The sequence below is a fragment of the Bos indicus x Bos taurus genome, chromosome 11 (assembly GCF_003369695.1).
Source record: "Bos indicus x Bos taurus breed Angus x Brahman F1 hybrid chromosome 11, Bos_hybrid_MaternalHap_v2.0, whole genome shotgun sequence".
Lineage (NCBI taxonomy): Eukaryota > Metazoa > Chordata > Mammalia > Artiodactyla > Bovidae > Bos > Bos indicus x Bos taurus.
Window position 1 is genome coordinate 98,534,059 of NC_040086.1, and position 20,141 is coordinate 98,554,199.

The window sequence follows — 20,141 nt, forward strand, 5'->3', positions numbered from 1 at the left end:
ATCTGTGCATTGGGCACATGTATGCTGTTCTCTTTGGGTCCTTATAATAACAGCAGCCAGTCTCCAGGGCTCTGCAGAGGCAGTCCTGACCCAGCTCACAGCCCCTTTGGGCTGGATGTGCTGAAGGCACGCGCTGGGGTCAAGGGCAGAAGCTTGGGGGATGGGCAGAGTTGCTCTCAGATCCTAGCTCTGCCCTGTACTTGATGTGATCCTCGGTCCCCTCATTTATACAGTTTGGATGGGGTTGGAAACCTCACAGAATGGTTCTGGGGCTTCCTTAGCTTTTGCTGGTAGGTGCTCCGCTCCAGCAGTGGGCCTGCTTCCTGGTAATCAGTCAATCGTCTGCTTCCTCTTGGACCAGTGAGGCTCCTGCGGCCCAAAGTGGGCCCTGGGGCGGGGGTCTTTGGTGAAGAAAAAGAGCCATTGTGTCTGATCTTGGCCTTAACAATGAGGACTTAGCTGTTGCTTGGGCAGCTCCTCAGGAATATGCCAGTCTTTCCTCCTTACATGGACTTTGACCCCCGCCCAGGTGACCTCGGGAGTGAGTCAGGAGTTTTCCTTTCTGCCTCTGTCGTGGGATTTTTGGTGGGCTGTGCCCTCCCTGCCACACCCTCCTGTATTTCAGGAATGGAGGTCTCCCTCGCCTGTCTGGTCTGGTACCTCTCCCACAGTGCCCCCACCTCAGCCCTGGGGTGGCCCAGCCCCCCATCTGGAGCTGGTTAGCTTTTGGAAAAAAACAGCCCTGTGGAAACACCACCCACCCACTTCCCAAAGCCTGAGCTGAATTGAATGGACAAATCATGGGGAGGCCCAGCCCCACCCCTTACCCCAACCCGGGCTCTTTGCTCCAACTTAAAACCACACTGGTGGCCTTTTCCCTGATTATAATAGCAATTTTGAAAACTTTTTTTTTTTTGAACACTTGACATTCAAAAAATAAAAAATACCTTCACATTCCACCCAGAACAGCTCCTGCTAACGAACAGTTTGTGGCACTTGCCAAGTGTCCAGGAGGTACTCCTGCTGTCCCCAAAACTGCAGATGGGAAAGTAAGGCCAGGGGCATGAGTAGCAACCTGGTCAGGCTGCTGGTGTGTGTGTGGGGGGTTCCCCAAGAGTTGCTGACCCAGCACTGCAGGAAGACCCTCGCTGTGTTCCTGGCACACAGGCGGGCCTCTCTCGGGATCTGTGGGGCAGCCAATTGGGAAGGGGCTGCAACAGCTGGGATCACGACCTGTGAGGGAGCTGAGTCTTGGCTATGTTTCCCCAAAGGGTTCTCTCACGTGTCTTCCTCACCAGCCTGTCCCCGGAGTCCCTCATACCCTCTAGCCTCAGATGCCTGCGGGGGTGGCGGAGGGGGGGGCACCCCTCCTCCAGCTCTCTGCTCTGGGAAAGCAGGGCCCATGCAGCTAGTCCCAGTGTGGTGGCCCAGAAAGCAGTACTTGACTCAGGGCCAAGGCCCCCAGGGTCTGAGCTGTGTCCCCATGCTCACTCCTGAGACACTCTGTCCCTTGGCCATTCAGAAAGCGTCACTTCGGGGAAGGCCAGTGGCTGGTTTTCAGAAGCAGCAGCCAGTTTTCAGAATGGCCCTGTCAGCTGCTGAGCAGGGCTGGCTGGAAGGGTGGGTGTGCTGACCGCCAGCCTCAGACACCAACACCTCGGGCCTGGGGGTGGGGAACAGGGAGCCTGGCTTCCTTCGCCCTCATTCTGAAGGCCCAGCCCCCACTCCATGCCATTAGATCTCCCTTATCTTCTACTTTGCTCAGAGCTGCAGACAGATCTATAATCCTCTCAGGACCTAGAGAGTCTCAGGGGATCAAGGGTGGGGGTGGACACTCCTCCCCCAGGCCCTCTTCCACCTTTGGAATGCAAAGTCGCTCAGAACCTGTCTGCTGGCCTACAGAGACCCACCCCACATTCCAGCTCCTCCAACTTGCCACTGGTGGCCTCAGTTCAGTTCAGTCGCTCAGTCACGTCCAACTCTTTGTGACCCCATGGACTGTTGCACCGTCTAAGCTGGTGGCCTGGGCACTGTCTGATCCTTGCCCAGGAGAGGGGCAGGCGTGGGTCGGATGGTCCAGTCAGTGGTGGCCCCTGGACTGGGACTCAGGTGTCTTCCTGCCTGCCGGGACCCTGCTGGGACACAACTTGTAGGCACCTTTTAAACAGCCAGCAGGAGTGGTTTCTGGAAAGAAATAGAAAGGGGACAGTTCTGGTAGAAGCCTTTAGAGATCAGGACTGGCTAATCCTGGATTAGCTGCGGGGTGGGGCGAGGGATGGCCCCAGGGTGTGCGGCAGAGACAAGGGCGGCCCCATCCAAGGACAGAAGTGAGACGGGGGTGGTGTGGAGAAGGGCTGGGGGTTACGTTGGGTTTTCTCTGGGTGAGGCCAGGGAAGGATGGGAAGCCAGGATTCGGGTTTTCTCTGGGCAGGGAAGGGTTAAACGTTCTTGGGCTTCCCAGGCTCTCGCCCCTCCCCTCCTGAACTTCCTCTCCAGCCTTGGCCTTGGTACCCAGAGCTACCAGCCGCCCTTGTGCCCTGCCCCGGGTCATCATGGCCTGCCTGATTCCCTCACAGCTTCAGAAGGTAGGGGCCTGCCGGTTGGGAGACCCCGAGGGTCAGATAAATATAAGGGGCCCCTCAAAACTTGAGCTAGTCCAGGAAACTCGACCCCGCCCCGTTGTATTTCTGAACAGGAAACTGAAGCCCAGAGTGGTCGGTTCACAGGCACGACCCCTAACTTCTGCACACACAGCCAGGGGCCGTCCAGGCCACCGCACCCGCGGTGGTGGGGGAACATGTAGGTGACAATACCAGACTAAAACACAGGGTCTTGAGAGCTGGGGGTGGGGGCGGGGGCGAAGGTCTGGGAAGGGGCGGGCCCAACGAGGGGGCGGGCCCGCTGATCCCACCCCTAACCCAAGGCGCTTGGCTGCGGAACCAGCCGCGGGCGTTCCAGCGTGCCTGTATGCTAAGTCACTTCAGTCTTGTCCCACTCTTTGCCACCCTACGGACTGTCTCCCGCCAGGTTCCTCTGTCCACGGGATTCTCCAGGCAAAACTACTGGAGCGGGTTGACATGCCCTCCTCCAGAGGAGGACCAGGGATCCGACCTGCGTTTCTTAAGTCTCCTGCATTGCCAGGCGGGTTCTTCACCGCTAGCGCCACCTGGAAAGAGCTAAGCCTTGGGAATTAGAGCGAGGGAGATCTTTGAAAAAACCTGACCCTTGTGGTTTGATCCTGGTGGCAAGAGGAAAATGCAAAAAAAAAAAAAAAAAAAAAAATTACAGAAAATCTCAAAAAAGAAAATTAAAACATTCCATACATTTCCTTGAAGAAGGAAATGGCAACCCACTCCAGTATTCTTGCCTGAAGAATCCCATGGACAGAGGAGCCTGGTGAGCCGCACAGTCCATAGGGTCGCAAAGAGTCGGACACGACTGAAGCGACTGAGCACGCACGCACGGGCACGCACGCATACATTCCCTACGCTGAGACAGTATTTTTGTATACAGCCCTTGAATCGCTGAAAGGTCCGGGGAATTCCCGGGTGGTCCCGCCGTTAAGACTTGGCCTTTCCACTGCGGAGGGCACAGGTTTGATGCCAGGACTTGGAATTAAGATCCCGGAAGCCGCACTGTGGGGCCGAATAAAATAAAAGGCCCATCACAGTTGTTGTGTCTGACTAGGTTGTGTCCGACTCTTTGTGATCCCATGGACTGCAGCACACCAGGCTTCCCTGTTCTTCACTATATCCTGGAGTTTGCTCAAACTTAGGTCCATTGAGTTGGTGATGCCATCCAACCATCTCATCCTCTGTCATTCCCTTCTCCTCCTGCCTTTGATCTTTCCCAGCATCAGGGTCTTTTCTAATGAGTCAGCTGTTTGTATTAGGTGGCCAAAGTATTGGAGCTTCAGCTTCAGCATCAGTCCTTCCGATGAACATTCAGGGTTGGCTTCCTTTAGGATTGTTTGATCTCCTTGCTGTCCAAGGGACTCTCAAGAGTCTTCTCCAGCACAGTTCGAAACCATCAGTTCTTGGGTGTTCAGCCTTCTTTATGGTCCAACTCTTACATCCAAACGTGACTACTGGAAAAACCATAGATTTGACTAGATGGACCTTTGTCCGCAAAGTGATGTCTCTGCTTTTTAACATACTGTCTAGGTTTGTCATTGCTTTTCTTCCAAGGAGCAATCATCTTTTAATTTCATGGTTGCAGTCACCATCCACAGTGATTTTGGAGCCCAAGAAAATAAAATATGTCATGGTTTCCACTTTTTCCCCTTCTATTTGCAAAGAAGTCATAGGACTGACTGGATGCCATTGATCTTAGTTTTTTGAATGTTGAGGGTTAAGGAGAAGGGGATGACAGAAGAGGAGACAGTTACATGGCATCACTGACTCAATGGACATGAATCTGAGCAAGCTCCAGGAGATGGTGAAGGACAGGGAAGCTTGGTGTGCTGCAGTCCATGGGATCACAAAGAGTCTGACACGACTGAGGAACTGAATAGCAAATCTTGATTCCAGCTTGTGATTCATCCAGCTTGGCATTTCACATGATGAAGCAACAGTTAGAACTGGACATGGAACAGCAGACTGGTTCCAAATAGGAAAAGGAGTACGTCAAGGCTGTATATTGTCACCTTGTTTATTTAACTTATATGCAGAGAACATCACGAGAAACGCCAGGCTGGACGAAGCACAAGCTGGAATCAAAATTGCTAGCAGAAATATCAATAACCTCAGATATGCAGATGACACCACCCTTATGGCAGAAAGTAAAGAAGAACTAAAGAGCCTCTTGATGAAAGTGAAAGAGGAGAGTGAAAAAGTTGGCTTAAAGCTCAACATTCAGAAAACGAAGATCATGGCATCCGGTCCCATCACTTCATGGCAAATAGATGGGGAAACAGTGGAAACAGTGGCTGACTTTATTTTTCTAGGCTCCAAAATCACTGCAGATGGTGACTGCAGCCATGAAATTAAAAGACGTTTACTCCTTGGAAGGAAAGTTATGACCAACCTAGATAGCATATTCAAAAGCAGAGACATTACTTTGCCAACAAAGGTTCATCTAGTCAAGGCTATGGTTTTTCCTGTGGTCATGTATGGATGTGAGAGTTGGACTGTGAACAAAGCTGAGCACCAAAGAATTGATGCTTTTGAACTGTGGTGTTGGAGAAGACTCTTGAGAGTCCCTTGGACTGTGAGGAGATCCAACCAGTCCATCCTAAAGGAGATCAGTCCTGGGTGTTCATTGGAAGAACTGATGTTGAAGCTGAAACTCCAATACTTTGGCCACCTGATGAGAAGAGCTGACTCATTGGAAAAGACCCTGATGCTGGGAAAGATTGAGGGCAGGAGGAGAAGGCGACGACAGAGGATGAGATGGCTGGATGGCATCACCGACTCAATGGACATGGGTTTGGGTGAACTCTGGGAGTTGGTGATGGACAGGGAGGCCTGGTGTGCTGCCGTTCATGGGGTTGCAAAGAGTTGGATACGACTGAGTGACTAACACCCCAAAAAGATGTCCTTTTCATTATAGGGGACTGGAATGCAAAAGTAGGAAGTCAAGAAACACCTGGAGTAACAGGCAAATTTGGCCTTGGAATACAGAATGAAACAGGGCAAAGACTAATAGAGTTTTGCCAAGAAAATGCACTGGTCATAACAAACACCCTCTTCCAACAACACAAGAGAGGACTCTATACATGGACATCACCAGATGGTCAACACCGAAATCAGATTGATTATATTCTTTGCAGCCAAAGACGGAGAAGCTCTATACAGTCAGCAAAAACAAGACTGGGAGCTGACTGTGGCTCAGACCATGAACTTCTTATTGCCAAATTCAGACTTAAATTGAAGAAAGTAGGGAAAACCACTAGACCATTCAGGTATGACCTAAATCAAATCCCTTATGATTATACAGTGGAAGTGAGAAATAGATTTAAGGGCCTAGATCTGATAGATAGAGTGCCTGATGAACTATGGACTGAGGTTCATGACATTGTACAGGAGACAGGGATCAAGACCATCCCCATGGAAAAGAAATGCAAAATGGCTGTCTGGGGAGGCCTTACAAATAGCTGTGAAAAGAAGAGAAGTGAAAAGCAAAGGAGAAAAGGAAAGATATAAACATCTGAATGCAGAGTTCCAAAGAATAGCAAGAAGAGATAAGAAAGCCTTCCTCAGCGATCAATGCAAAGAAATAGAGGAAAACAACAGAATGGGAAAGACTAGAGATCTCGTCAAGAAAATCAGAGATACCAAAGGAACATTTCATGCAAAGATGGGCTTGATAAAGGACAGAAATGGTATGGACCTAACAGAAGCAGAAGATATTAAGAAGAAATGGCAAGAATACACAGAAGAACTGTACAAAAAAGATCTTCACGACCCAGCTAATCACAATGGTGTGATCACTGACCTAGAGCCAGACATCCTGGAATGTGAAGTGAAGTGGGCCTTAGCAAGCATCACTACGAACAAAGCTAGTGGAGGTGATAGAATTCCAGTTGAGCTATTTCAAATCCTGAAAGATGATGCTGTGAAAGTGCTGCACTCAATATGCCAGCAAATTTGGAAAACTCAGCAGTGGCCACAGGACTGGAAAAGGTCAGTTTTCATTCCAATCCCAAAGAAAGGCAATGCCAAAGAATGCTTAAACTACCGCACAATTGCACTCATCTCACATGCTAGTAAAGTAATGCTCAAAATTCTCCAAGCCAGGCTTCAGCAATATGTGAACCATGAACCTCCTGATCTTTAAGCTGGTTTTAGAAAAGGCAGAGGAACCAGAGATCAAATTGCCAACATCCGCTGGATCATGGAAAAAGCAAGAGAGTTCCAGAAAACATCTATTTCTGCTTTATTGACTATGCCAAAGCCTTTGACTGTGTGGATCACAATAGACTGTGGAAAATTCTGAAAGAGATGGGAATACCAGACCACCTGACCTGCCTCTTGAGAAATCTGTATGCAGGTCAGGAAGCAACAGTTAGAACTGGACATGGAACAACAGACTGGTTCCAAATAGGAAAAGGAGTACGTCAAGGCTGTATATTGTCACCCTGCTTATTTAACTTATATGCGGAGTACATCATGAGAAATGCTGGGCTGGAAGAAACACAAGCTGGAATCAAGATTGCCGGGAGGAATATCAATAACCTCAGATATGCAGATGACACCACCCTTATGGCAGAAAGTGAAGAAGAACTCAAAAGCCTCTTGATGAAGGTGAAAGTGGAGAGTGAAAAAGTTGGCTTAAAGCTCAACATTCAGAAAATGAAGATCATGGCATCCGGTCCCATCACTTCATGGCAAATAGATGGGGAAACAGTGGAAACAGTATCAGACTTTATTTTTCTAGGCTCCAAAATCACTGCAGATGGTGACTGCAGCCATGAAATTAAAAGACGCTTACTCCTTGGAAGGAAAGTTATGACCAACGTAGATAGCATATTCAAAAGCAGAGACATTACTTTGCCAACAAAGGTTCATCTAGTCAAGGCTATGGTTTTTCCTGTGCTCATGTATGGATGTGAGAGTTGGACTGTGAAGAAGGCTGAATGCCGAAGAATTGATGCTTTTGAACTGTGGTGTTGGATAGGACTTTGGAGAGTCCCTTGGACTGCAAGGAGATCCAACCAGTCCATTCTGAAGGAGATCAGCCCTGGGATTTCTTTGGAAGGAATGATGCTAAAGCTGAAACTCCAGTACTTTGGCCACCTCATGCAAAGAGTTGACTCATTGGAAAAGACTCCGATGCTGGGAGGGATTGGGGGCAAGAGGAGAAGGGGACGACAGAGGATGAGATGGCTGGATGGCACCACTGACTCGATGGACGTGAGTCTGAGTGAACTCTGGGAGTTGGTGATGGACAGGGAGGCCTGGCATGCTGCAATTCATGAGGTCGAGAAGAGTCGGACACGACTGAGCAACTGATCTGATCTGATCTGAGTGACTGAACTGAACTGAACTGATTCTTTATATAAGTTAAATAAGCAGGGTGACAATATACAGCCTTGACGTGCTCCTTTCCCAATTTGGAACCAGTCTGTTGTTCCATGTCCAGTTCTAACCGTTGCTTCTTGACCTGCATACAGATTTCTCAGGAGGCAGGTAAGGTGGTCTGGTATCCCCATCTCTTTAAGAGTTTTCCACAGTTTGTTGTGATCAACACAGTCAAAAGGCTTTAGTGTGGTCGACAAAGCAGAAGTAGATGTTTTTCTGGAATTCCTTTGCTTTTTCTATGATCCAACAGATGTTGGCCATTTGATTTCTGGTTCCTCTGCCTTTTCTAAATCCAGTTTATACATCTGGAAGTTCTCGGTTCACAGACTATTGAAGTCTAGCTTGAAGAATTCTGAGCATTACCTTTCTAGCATGTGAAATGAGCACAACTGTATGGTAGTTTGAATATTCCTAGGCATTGCCTTTCTTTGGGATTGGAATGAAAACTGACCTTTTCCAGTCCTGTGGCTATTGCTGAGTTTTCCAAATTTGCTGGCATTTTGAGTGCAGCACTTTCACAGCATCATCTTTTAGAATTTGAAGTAGCTCATCTGAAATTCTGTCACCTCCACTAGCTTTGTTCATGTAATGCTTGCTGAGGCCCACTCGACTTTGCATTCCAGAATGTCTGGCTCTAGGTACATGACCACAGCATCGTGATTATCTGGGCCATTAAGAACTTTTTTGTATAGTTCTTCCGTGTATTCTTACAGATGGTAGAAATGCCCATTCAACATGTTTCCCCAAGTTTCTCCTATGTGCCAGGCACAGTACTGGGACCTAGAACTCCTGCTGTCCCTTGGGCCTTCACGCAGCCCTCTGTTGGAGGGACAGGTGTGACCCCACTGGACAGCATTTGCCCAAGTTCTCGCAAATTAGAATACTTATTTGTATTTGGCTTTTTTTGTTGTTCTTGTTCAGTCACTTAGTCATGTCCAACTCTTTGCAGCCTCATGGATCACAGCATACCATGCTGGCCTGTTCTTCACTCTCTCCCGGAGTTTGCTCAAACTCAAGTCTGTTGAGTCTGTGATGCCATCCAACCACCTCATCCTCTGTCACCCACTTCTCCTCCTGCCCTCAGTCTTTCCCAGCATCAAGGTCTTTTCCAATGAGCCGGCTCTTCAGTACATTTATTTATTTAGCTGGGCTGGGTTTTAGTCGAAGCACTTGGGATCTTTTATCTTCCTTTCAGCATATGGGATGGTTAGTTGTAGCATGTGAACACTTAGTTCTGGCATGTGGGATCTAATTCCCCAGGCACTGGGAGCAGCGGGGAATCTTAGCTACTGAACCACCAGGGAACTCCCATGGCTTCTTTTTCTAATCTCACAATATATCTAGAACACATCCCCATGCCAGTAAATATTTTTCTATCACCTGTGTTACACTCCAGGGAGATAAAGCATACTTCGTGTAATAGAATCCCGTGTATACTGGTCTGTTGGATGTCTGTCTCCTTTCTTAGACCAGGTCTGGGAGGCAGGCATCATGGATGGCTTGTTCACGACTGAATCTCTAGCTCCTAAAGCCACATCTGGTGCACGGTAGATGTACAGTCAATGTTGGCTGGATAAATGAATGAGGTTGTATCCCCATGTGACTCAAGCCCACTGGAGGGTTACAGTGGGGACATCTCTGCTTCTACTCCCCTTCATTCAAGCAGCCAGCACTCACTGCCCTTCACTGGACATAGGCGCCATGGCCAGGGAGGCGGGCGGAGCAACGAACAGGACGCTAGGTCCTGCCTTCAGACAGCTTCTGGTTTGGGGAGGGGTCAAATCAGTCCTCTCAAAGAGCGTTTGAGGCTGGGGGGAAGCCTGAGTCTCCTGCCTGTCTGCCTGCAGTTTCAGGAGGATGGATTCCTGGTGCTGGAAGGGTTCTTATCTGCAGACGAGTGTGAGGCCATGCAACGGAGGATTGATGAGATCGTGGCCAAGATGGATGTCCCTCTCCACTGTCGCACGGAATTTTCTACCCAGGAGGAGGAGCAGCTGCGAGCCCAGGTAGGTGCCTGGAGCAGGCAGAGATGGGACCTGGTCTCTGATGGGCGGTGAAGCCTGGAAACATCAGGTCCCAAGGCCCATGGGTTCATTTTTCTGGCCTTGCAGCACTGTTCAGCTCTTAGTTCCCCAACCAGGGATAGAACCTGTACCCCCTGAAGTGGAAGCTCAGACCCTTAACCACGAGCCGCCAGGGGAGTCCCCCCATCAGCTCATTCTGACACTGAGTCAGGCCTTGAACTTTCTCAAGGCACCAGACTGTGTCTTATTTGCCGATTTCCTTCACTCCCTACTATGAATTTATAAAGTCAACGTTATTGCCCCCATTTGACAGATAAATTAAGGATAATTGAAGTTCAGTTCACATGCCCCAAACTACACAGTTAATCACTAATAGAGCCAGAACTTAAACCCAGATTTGCCGGATACCAAGTTCATGTTGTCACTGCTCTGCTGTACTTCCTTAGAAGTTTTCCTGCCACAAAGCACCACTTTGTGGCCACAATCCAAAACAAATGATTTTGATGGGCCTACCTGGGTAAGTCATCCCCCAGTGAGACTAGGACCTCTGCTTGTCCCGCCCCTCCACCTGACTCCACCCCGGTGACCTAATGGGACTCAGTACAGTTTGAGATGGATAAGTTGAGACCCAGGGGTTCTCCCACACAGTTCTTGTAACCTTTCATAGCCTGATTTTATGAGCCTGCCTGCTGCTGGGCCCTCAAGCCAAAGCTGCAGTCCAGGGACTTCCCTGGTGGGTCCAGCGGCTAAGACTTTACACTCTCAGTGCAGGGGGCCCAGGTTCCATCCCTGGTCAGGGATCTAGATCCCACGTGCTGCAACTAAAGAATTGCATGCTGCAATAAACATGGAAGATCCTGCATGCCACAACTAAACACCCGGCACAGCCAAGTAAATACATTCAGTTCAGTGCAGTCGCTCAGTCGTGTCCGACTCTTTGCGACTCCATGAACCGCAGCATGCCAGCCCTCCCTGTCCATCACCAACTCCCGGAGTTCACCCAAACCCATGTCCATTGACTCGGTGATGCCATCCAACCATCTCATCCTCTGTTGTCCCCTTCTCCTGCACTCAATCTTTCCCAGCATCAAAGTCTTTTCAAGTGAGTCAGCTCTTTGCATCAGGTGGCCAAAGTATTGGAGTTTCAGCTTCAACATCAGTCCTTCCAATGAACACCCAGGACTGATCTCCTTAAGGATGGACTGGTTGGATCTCCTCGAAGTCCAAGGGACTCTCAAGAGTGTTCTCCAACCCCACAGTGCAAAAGCATCAATTCTTCAGCACTCAGCTTTCTTTATAGTCCAACTCTCACATCCATACGTTACCACCGGAAAAAACATAGCCTTGACTAGATGAACCTTTGTTGGCAAAGTAATGTCTCTACTTTTTAATATGCTGTCCAGGTTGGTCATAACTTTCCTTCCAAGGAGTAAGCGTTTTTTAATTTCATGGCTGCAGTCACCATCTGCAGTGATTTTGGAGCCTAGAAAAATAAAGTCAGCCACTGTTTCCACTGTTTCCCCATCTATTTGCCATGAAGTGATGGGACCGGATGCCATGATCTTTGTTTTCTGAATGTTGAGCTTTAAGCCAACTTTTTCACTCTCCTCTTTCACTTTCATCAAGAGGCTCTTTAGTTCTTCACTTTCTGCCATAAGGGTGGTGTCATCTGCATATCTGAGGTTATTGATATTTCTCCTGGCAATCTTGATTCCAGTTTGTGTTTCGTCCAGCCCAGCGTTTCTCATGATGTACTCTGCATACGATAAATACACTAACAACCACAAAACAAGCTGTGGTCCAGGCTCAGTAATGGGGGCTCATGCTTACTCATGGCAATGAACTTCTGCCATCTGGTGGGCATAAAGGGAATTACAGTGACTGGAAGGCTTACTACGCAGAGAATGGGGAGTTGAGAAGGAAAGGGGGTTTATAGGATGACAGCTTTGCTCCCAACAGTAGGTTTCATTTGGCTGTACTGGTATCCAGTATATCCTCAATATTCACTACTGATACTGTGAAAGACTTTGAAATGGATGTTTAAAAAAGATCGGCAGGTGTCCTGTTCGGCTCTTCTTTCCAGCTTACCTGCACTTTTCATTGTTTTTTAAGTTGACAATCCTGCAAGTTTTGTGATAACTCAGTGATACTTGTCCATAGAAATGGGCATGAACTGGGTCTGGCAGGATGCAATTATTGATCGCCCCTGTGGCTGTATCAGTTTTGCACTGATCTGTAAATTCATTTCAGCGTTTCTTGGTGCCTATATTTGTGTGGTTCTTAAAATTCTCCTTTGAACATGTTGCTGGTTCCTTTGTGAATTACTGAGTTTAGTAACATCTTTGACATGCATGTAGCATCATTGTCTTTAATATTATTATCCATTATAAGGTTGAGGGCAGGAGGAGAAGGGGACGACAGAGGATGAGATGGTTGGATGGCGTCACCAACTCAATGGACATGGGTTTGGGTGGACTCTGGGAGTTGGTGATGGACAGGGAGGCCTGGTGTGCTGTGGTTCATAGGGTCACAAAGAGTCGGACACGACTGAGCGACTGAACTGAACTAAACTGATGCTTCTGAGACTTGTTTCCCTCACCCTGATCCTAGTACAGAGGAACTGAGAATGTTGGAAAAAACCTTTCAGTTTTCAGTGGGAAGCTGAAAGTTTTCAAAGAACCACTATGAGTCACTGATTTGAGCCAGGCAGGCACCTGTGATAGCAGATGTGTTCAGGTGAGTAAGAGGTGAGGCTCTGCCTCCTGGGAACCCAGGCAGGGGCATCACTCAACTGTCCTTAAGTCACCACGCTGGGAGGAAGATTATACATGTGTGCCGTGTATATACAATCTTCCTTCCATGGTGACATAGGCTCAGTTGAGTGACACCAATGCCCCTACTTGGAAGGAAGATGATGTGTATGTGTGCTTCGTGTATGGGCTTACCTGGTGGCTCAGACATCAAAGAATCTGCCCGCGATTCGGGAGACTGGGCTTCAATCCCTGGGTCAGGAAGATCCCCTGGAGAAGGGAATGGCAACCCACTCCAGTATTCTTGCTTGGGAAATCCCATGGACAGAGGAGCCTGGCGGGTTACAGTCCATGGGGTTGCAAGGAGTTGGACACGACTGAGCAACTTACACTTTCACTTTTACTTTTCATTGAGTCTGTTCATATATATTGGAGAAGGCAATGGCAACTCACTCCAGTACTCTCACCTGGAAAATCCCATGAACAGAGGAGCCTGGTAGGCTCCTCGGCATGGTGATCATGTGTGACCAAAGCCACAAGGAAAACAAGGGACATCTTCCTGGAGCATCATTTTCAGATGATGCTAAGAAATTTGAAATATGATATTAAAATTAACAAGGAGGAGTTATTAAGAAAAAGATTAGTAATAGCTTATATTTAGAGAGCATTTAGTCATGCCCTCACTGAGTGTTTTCTATAATAATAAACGCAGATATTCACATGACACCATATTCCAAGGACTGTTCTAGAGTCTTATGTGTGTGTGTGTGTACACGTGTGTGTGTGCATGTACGTGCTGTCATGTCCGACTCTTTGTGACCCCATGAACTGTAGCCCACCAGGCTTCTCTGTCCATGGGATTTCCCAGGCAAGAATACTGGAGTGGGTTGCCATTTCCTTCTCCAGGAGATATTTCCCCACTCAGGCATTGAACCCACATCTCCTGCATTGGCAGGTGAATTCCTTACCACTGAGCTCCTGGAAGCCCAAGAATAATAAGGGGCAGATATTCACATGACACCACATTCCCAGCAACTGTTCTTGTGCTTTATATATGTTGTTGTTCAGTCACCAAGTAAACAGCATAATCCCTACAACACCCTATGAGATAGGTGCCTTTAGTAGCCTGTGTATTTTATGAGGAAACCAAACCCGGAGAGGTTCAGTAATGTGATTGTGGTCACAGCCCATCAGTGGCAGAGCTGGGATTTGAACCCCAGTATTCTAGCTCCAGGGTTTCCCAAGTGGCCCAAAGCTCCCTGGGAACCAGGCCTCTTTGATCATGCCATTATCGGGTATGAGTCATGTGATTTATTAAGAGGTTTCCAGGGGGACTTCCTGACGGTCCAGTGGTAAGATTCCATGCTCCCAATGCAGGGGGCCCAGGTTCGATCCCTGGTCAAGGAACTAGGATCCCACATTCTGCAACTAAGAGCCCGCATACTGCGACTAGAAAAAAGATCCCGCGTGTCACAATTAAGACCTGGTGCAGACAAATAAATTAATTAATTAATTTAAAAAAAAAGAGGTTTCCAAAAACTTCTGTGCTCGTAGCTTCGGACTGTGCTGTCGGGCCCTTGGGTTTCCAGTTTACCATCTGTGTTGCATTGAACAAGTCTGAGAAGCATCAGTGGAGTCTGCAGCTCTGTGCTGGGTGCAGGATGGGGGGCCCTCTGAATCCTCTTCCCTCTCTGTCAGGCCCAACTGTGACCCCGGGATGCTCTCTCAGTCCCTCTGATGTCCCCTCTCCACAGGGCAGCACAGACTATTTCTTAAGCAGCGGTGACAAGATTCGATTCTTCTTTGAGAAAGGCGTCTTTGACAAACAAGGTTTGGAACTGGGGTCCTAGACTGGCTGGACTTGGGTGTTTGCCCCCCGGGGCTGGGGGGTTGGTGCACTGAGACCAGCTGTCTGCGGGTAGCTGGACTCCAGTTCTTCTGCCTTGATCTATTCTTTGTGCCACAGGAAATTTCCTGGTCCCACCGGAGAAATCCATCAACAAAATTGGCCATGGTAAGCAGGGGCTTGGGGGAACCTAAAGTCTGAAGAGTTGGGGGGGCCTTCCTCCAAAGCACACAGTCAGTGAGTAGCCCAACAGATGGCATTTCTGGGTGCAGGCTCCCCCTTGGACCCTGCTCTCCACTCCTCAGTTATAAACAAGCGGAAAGCTCATGCACAGAAAATAGCAAACATCAAAGTGAAGCCTGATCCTGGGTGCGCAGGCCTAGGCCCGGGAGGGCACTGGGGACTGGGGACTGGCTCTTCATCTCGCCTTTGTCCTGCAGCCCTGCATGCCCTTGACCCCATCTTCAGGTGTGTCACACACTCCCACAAGGTGCAGGTGAGCAGAGGTGTCGGCGAGGGCGGGCAGGTAGGCCAGATGTGAGTGTGGGCAGGCTGGCTGTGTGACCTCTGCCCCCTTCCAGGCTTTGGCCAGAAGTCTGGGCCTCCAGATGCCTGTGGTGGTGCAGAGCATGTATATCTTTAAGGTGAGTTCCCTGTCCTCCCCAGGCCTCAGTTTATCCTCTGTAAAATGGGCACAGTGCTTAAACCAGCCCCTCCATACTAGGGCCACAAGCTATCTCCCTGAAGAATTACTACTCAGTGGGTAAGAGAACATGAAAATTGATCTCCCCTGGTTAGGATGCCTGGCATTCCCTTGGCTCTCAGTTACAATTTAGCAGCAGAAGGGAAGGGGTCCGAAGGGCTGCCTCCTCCTTTTGTTGGCTATTGAAATGCCTTGCTGTCAGCTTTCAAGGCCCAGCTCAGCGCCACCTCCTCCAAGAAGCCTTCAAACTCCCTTGGGAAGAGAGGACCCATCTCTGACCCTGAAGCCTAGAGGCTCAACTGCTGGTCTGGGCCCCAGTTCCTCCCACTGCCCCTCACTTCTGCCTTGTGTCTCTTTTTTTTTTTTTTAAACAAACTAATTTTATTTTGGTCGCGTCAAGTCTTTATTGTGGCACACGGGCTCAGTAGTTGCAGCGCGTGGGCTTAGCTGCTCCGTGGCATGTGGAGTTTTAGTTCCCTGACCAGGGATCAAACCCACATCCTCTGCATTGAAAGGTGGATTCTTAACCACCTGACCACCAGGGAAGTGCCCTGCCTTGTGTTCTTGTTAGACACGTAAGTCTTCTCTTCCCAGAGAAGTTTGAAGGTGTCTGAAGGCGTGTTCAGACTGGGAGCTCCCTGCTAGGCAGGGTCGTTTTTCTCTCTGCAGCCCTCCTGGGCTGGCACAGTAGGTGCTGGGTGCCAGTGGGGAAGCCTGGGAGATAAACACCTGTGGCAGGGGCAGGAGCATCCCACTGAGATGACTCAGAGCAGCACCCACCCCGCCCCCACCCTGGTCTCACCTGGCCCCTCCTCTCTCTTGCAGCAACCTCACTTCGGAGGTGAAGGTGAGCCAAGAGCAGGCTGGGGTCCCTGGCAAAGGTCCTGGCGGGAGATCTGGGACATCAATCATTGTCAGGGCCCCAGAGGGACCAGCCTCCTCTGCTGCTTCCAGAGTGAACTGGTGGGGCGGGACGGGGCGGTGTCCAGGAGTCCTTGACACAGTGGTTCCCAAAACTGGTAGCAACCCCTTGCGGATTAGAAATACACATGCCTGGGCCCCATTCTCTGAGATCTTGAGGTAACCAAGGGCCTGGGAATCTGTATTTTATCAAGTTCCCTGGAGGGCTGATTCAGCCTAGAAATTGCTGATCTGATTACACACCTGCTGGAATCACAGTTACCCTTTCCTGCCTCCCTCATGGGCGATGATCCCCTTCTCTCACATACCTCCAGTGACAGAGGGCTCACTCTCCTGCAGGCAGCTCTTTCCTTCCTGCACAAGCCCGAGTCCTTCCTCTGTAAGGCCCCCTCCTCTCCACCAAGCCCAAGGACAGTCTCCCGAAGGGGGTGACCATCCTCTCTCTGAGCCATCTCTGCTTAACCTGGCACCCCCAGCTCCTTCAGCCTTTCCTCCTCCCAGTGTTTTGGGGTCCCCAACCATTAGGACACCTTTGTTTGGACACTGGATTGTCAAAGTCTCTCTTAAAGTCTGGTGTTCAGAAAGCACACAGTTCCTCGGGAAAGGACTAGCACCCACTTTTGTTCTTATAGATTCAGTTCCTCTGTTGAGTGGTCCTCCCTGGTGGCCTGGGCCCCAGCATCATGCAGGGGGTGTTTACAAGGGGGATTCTATGTCCGTCCCTTGCTTTGCACCCAATTTCTCAGTCTTCAGCCCCTGGGGGCTTACACTGGGCTATCTGGTGGCCAAGTGCCCTCCCTGCCTAAGGACAGTGGCTTGATTACCTGCTGCAATGAAACAACAGCCGCTGCTTTCTAGGCTGCAGTTACAACGTTGAGCACATATTGGCTCATGGGCTTCTTCAGCAACCTCGCAGTTAGGTTATCATAGGGACTGCTCTATGGTTTAGGAAATTGAAGTTTTGAGAGGTGATCTCTCCTGCCCAGAGTCTCCAGCCCAGGAAGTGGGGAGATTCTAACTGCTCCTGGGAGGACCAAGGACTGAGTTGAATTGGGGCCCAGGTGAGGCGGGGTGGGGCTTCTCACGCCCAGGTGGGCCTGCTGCAGTCGCCCCTCACCAGGACGCCTCCTTCCTGTACACGGAGCCCCTGGGCCGGGTGCTGGGCCTGTGGATTGCCCTGGAAGACGCCATGCTGGAGAACGGCTGCCTCTGGTTCATCCCTGGGTCCCACACAGGTGAGGCCACCTGCCTCTCCCTGGTCACTTGTCCTCACCCTCCACGAGTGTACACATGCGTGCTCGATAGCGTTGGACTCTTTGCCACCCCATGGACTGTAGCCCACCAGGCTCCTCTGTCTATGGGATTTTTTAGGCAAGAATACTGGAGCAGGTTGCCACTTCCTACTCCAGGAGATCTTCCTAACCCAGGGATTGAACCCGTGTCTCCTGCATCTCCTGCATTAGCAGGCGGGTTCTTTACCACTGAGCCATCTGGGAAGCCCCCCGCCCCCATGGAAGAAGGACCTGGAAAAAAGAGAGGCTGAAGGCCCCACTTTGGCCTGCAGGTGGAGTGTCAAGAAGGATGGTCCGGACCCCTGCTGGCTCAGTGCCTGGCACCAGCTTCCTCGGGTCGGAGCCAATCCGGGATAACAGCCTCTTTGTGCCCACACCAGTGCTGAGAGGTAGGGGGGGTGCAGAGGGCAGGGAGCAGGGCCTGGAGGCCATGCCCAGGGGGTCTGTGCCTGCTCTGACCTGAGGGCCGGGGAGTCACAGCAGGAGGGAACATCGGGCGGGCGCTTCGAGGACTGAAAGCTGCGTGACCGACACCAGGGTCCCCCAGGCTGGCCTGGAATCCAGATACTGCTCCTTCCAGACTGTCTCTAAGAGCAAATGACTGAAACCCTCTGAGCCTCAGTTTCCCCAAACATCAAGTGGGGAAGCCAGTGAGATGTCATGTGTGAGATGGTGCACAAGTGCTCAGAAACCCTGGCTGTCAGCACACCCTTCCTTTCGATTTTTGTATTAGTATTTATCTGGTTGCATTGGGTGTTAGTTGTGACGAGTGTGCTCAGGAGTTGAGCCATGCAGGCAGCTGCCTCGTGGCACGTGGAAGTCTTAGTTCCCCAGCCAGAGATTGAACTTGCATCCCCTGCATGGGAAGGCGGTTTCTTAACCACGGGACCACCAGGGCAGTCCCACACCCTTTCTTTTAGAAAAGGGAAACTGAGTTCCAACGCTGTGTTCCTGGGTGAGGCCCCAGCTGGCTTCTGCCTGGTTCTGGAAATGCCGCAGAAGGCAATGCCACTGCCGAGGCTTGCGAGGGCATGGGCCACAGTGGAAGGACTTGATCCCGGGGCAACCCACGTCCAACCACACAGCCTCCAACCTGGGGCAGACTCCAGGCCCCTGAGGTTGCCAGGATGAGGGTGGGGACAAAGAGGCCATACCACCGCTTGAGGGAGGGGACTGCCCATCATGTCCCTCATTGCCCCGAGTGCTCTCCTGACCTGCTGTGGCCCTGCCAGGGGCCCTCGTCCTGATCCACGGAGAAGTGGTTCACAAGAGTGAGCAGAACCTTTCTGACCGCTCGCGCCAGGCCTACACTTTCCACCTCATGGAGGCTGCTGGCACCATCTGGAGCCCAGATAACTGGTAGGTGGCAGGGCTGTTCTGTGCCCCAGACGGCTCCTGAACAGGCCTGCCCTGGAGGCCCTGGACAGTGCTTCTGGCCCAAGGTCTTCCCCCCTCCGTCCTCTGCAGGCTCCAGCCGACCCCTGAGCTGCCCTTTCCCCCAGTGTACACCTAAAGGCCCTCTCAGGGCGGGGACACGTCCACTCTTGGGTGAAGCTGCGGGCCACCAACACCAGCGCCTTGCTCAACTGCCTGGCCTCAACAGGGAAGCCACGTCTCTCCTCCAGGGATTTTCTCATGCTGGTGTCTCTGCAGACAGGCGGGCACGAGGTGGTAGCCTGGTAGCAGGAGCCCGGGCTGGGTGCCCTTCCTGACATCTCTCTCTGCTTTTCCCTACCCTAACACAACCTGCCCCGAGACGCAGCCTCACAGCCATGAAAAGGGTTCTCGCTGCTTCTTTGCCGGCTTCTCAGTCTTCTCCCCTCTCGATGGAAGTCTTGGTCAGTATGGTGGGAGACACTGAATAAACATGACTTCCAAATGCAGCATCTTGATCCTCCTTTCCCAGGCCACCTTGCTGTCAAGATGAGAGCCCTGGTAAGAGGCATCCCATGTGGTCCAGCCCTGCCTGGTGAGGTACATGTGATGTCAGTAAGTGACATTCAGTGGGCATTCGTGGTGCCAGGAGCTTGCTGTGCTTACTGACTGGATCCTCACCCCTTTCAGGCAGGCGCTGTGTACAGGAGCTGACATGTGGGAAGGTTAAGTGATCTAAGTCTCACAGCTGTTCAGGTGTTTGGCGAGGTTAGCTGGATGCAGGGCCTGTACTCTGACCTCTATGCTCCCAGTTCTCCTTCTGGGGGGAAAGAGGACTGGAGCCTGGAATCTAGTCTTAGATTCTGGTCGCTTTCCAGCTCAGTCCAGGCCCTGCTCTCTGGGCCCACCAAGGGGCTGGACTAGGGCCTCCACAGGTCCCTCTTTTTGGGCATGCTTGACAGGCACCCAGATCTGCAGGAACAATGACCAAATCCCAAACCTGCTTGGCTGGGGTCTGGTCCAGTGGTTGCAAACTGGGGACCATTAGCCGATTTCACAACACAGAAGTGTTCTGTCTGGGCCTCAGCATTAAAGCAAACAAACCAACCCACAACTTTTTAAAGCTGAGAGATTTCACATAACGATCCATGTCTCTAAGCTGCCTTGAATGAGCAGGTCAATAGCCTGCGTCAAGAGTCTGGGCCTGTGG

At 50.6% G+C, this 20,141-nt stretch overlaps 1 protein-coding gene across 1 annotated transcript; it reads left to right on the forward strand.

Annotated features, from left to right (window-relative positions):
• Positions 1-2,465: 2,465 nt before the first annotated feature.
• Positions 2,466-19,440, forward strand: PHYHD1 (phytanoyl-CoA dioxygenase domain containing 1). Its single transcript, XM_027556504.1, has 11 exons — positions 2,466-2,585; positions 9,869-10,027; positions 14,550-14,625; positions 14,762-14,809; positions 15,082-15,137; positions 15,223-15,285; positions 16,170-16,191; positions 17,372-17,500; positions 17,830-17,946; positions 18,790-18,916; positions 19,025-19,440. The coding sequence occupies exons 1-11, from the start codon at positions 2,553-2,555 to the stop codon at positions 19,068-19,070; spliced, it is 876 nt and encodes a 291-aa protein (XP_027412305.1). The 5' UTR covers positions 2,466-2,552; the 3' UTR covers positions 19,071-19,440.
• The last annotated feature ends 701 nt before the right edge of the window (positions 19,441-20,141 follow it).

What these genes read in the sequence shown, in the direction of transcription:
- PHYHD1 (XM_027556504.1), top strand. Translation starts at nt 2,553, where the DNA reads ATGGCCTGCCTGATTCCCTCACAGCTTCAGAAG. An exon ending in TTCCCTCACAGCTTCAGAAG is followed by an intron (nt 2,586 to 9,868) that starts GTAGGGGCCTGC and finishes GTCTGCCTGCAG; the next exon opens with TTTCAGGAGGATGGATTCCT. An exon ending in ACCTCACTTCGGAGGTGAAG is followed by an intron (nt 16,192 to 17,371) that starts GTGAGCCAAGAG and finishes GGCCTGCTGCAG; the next exon opens with TCGCCCCTCACCAGGACGCC.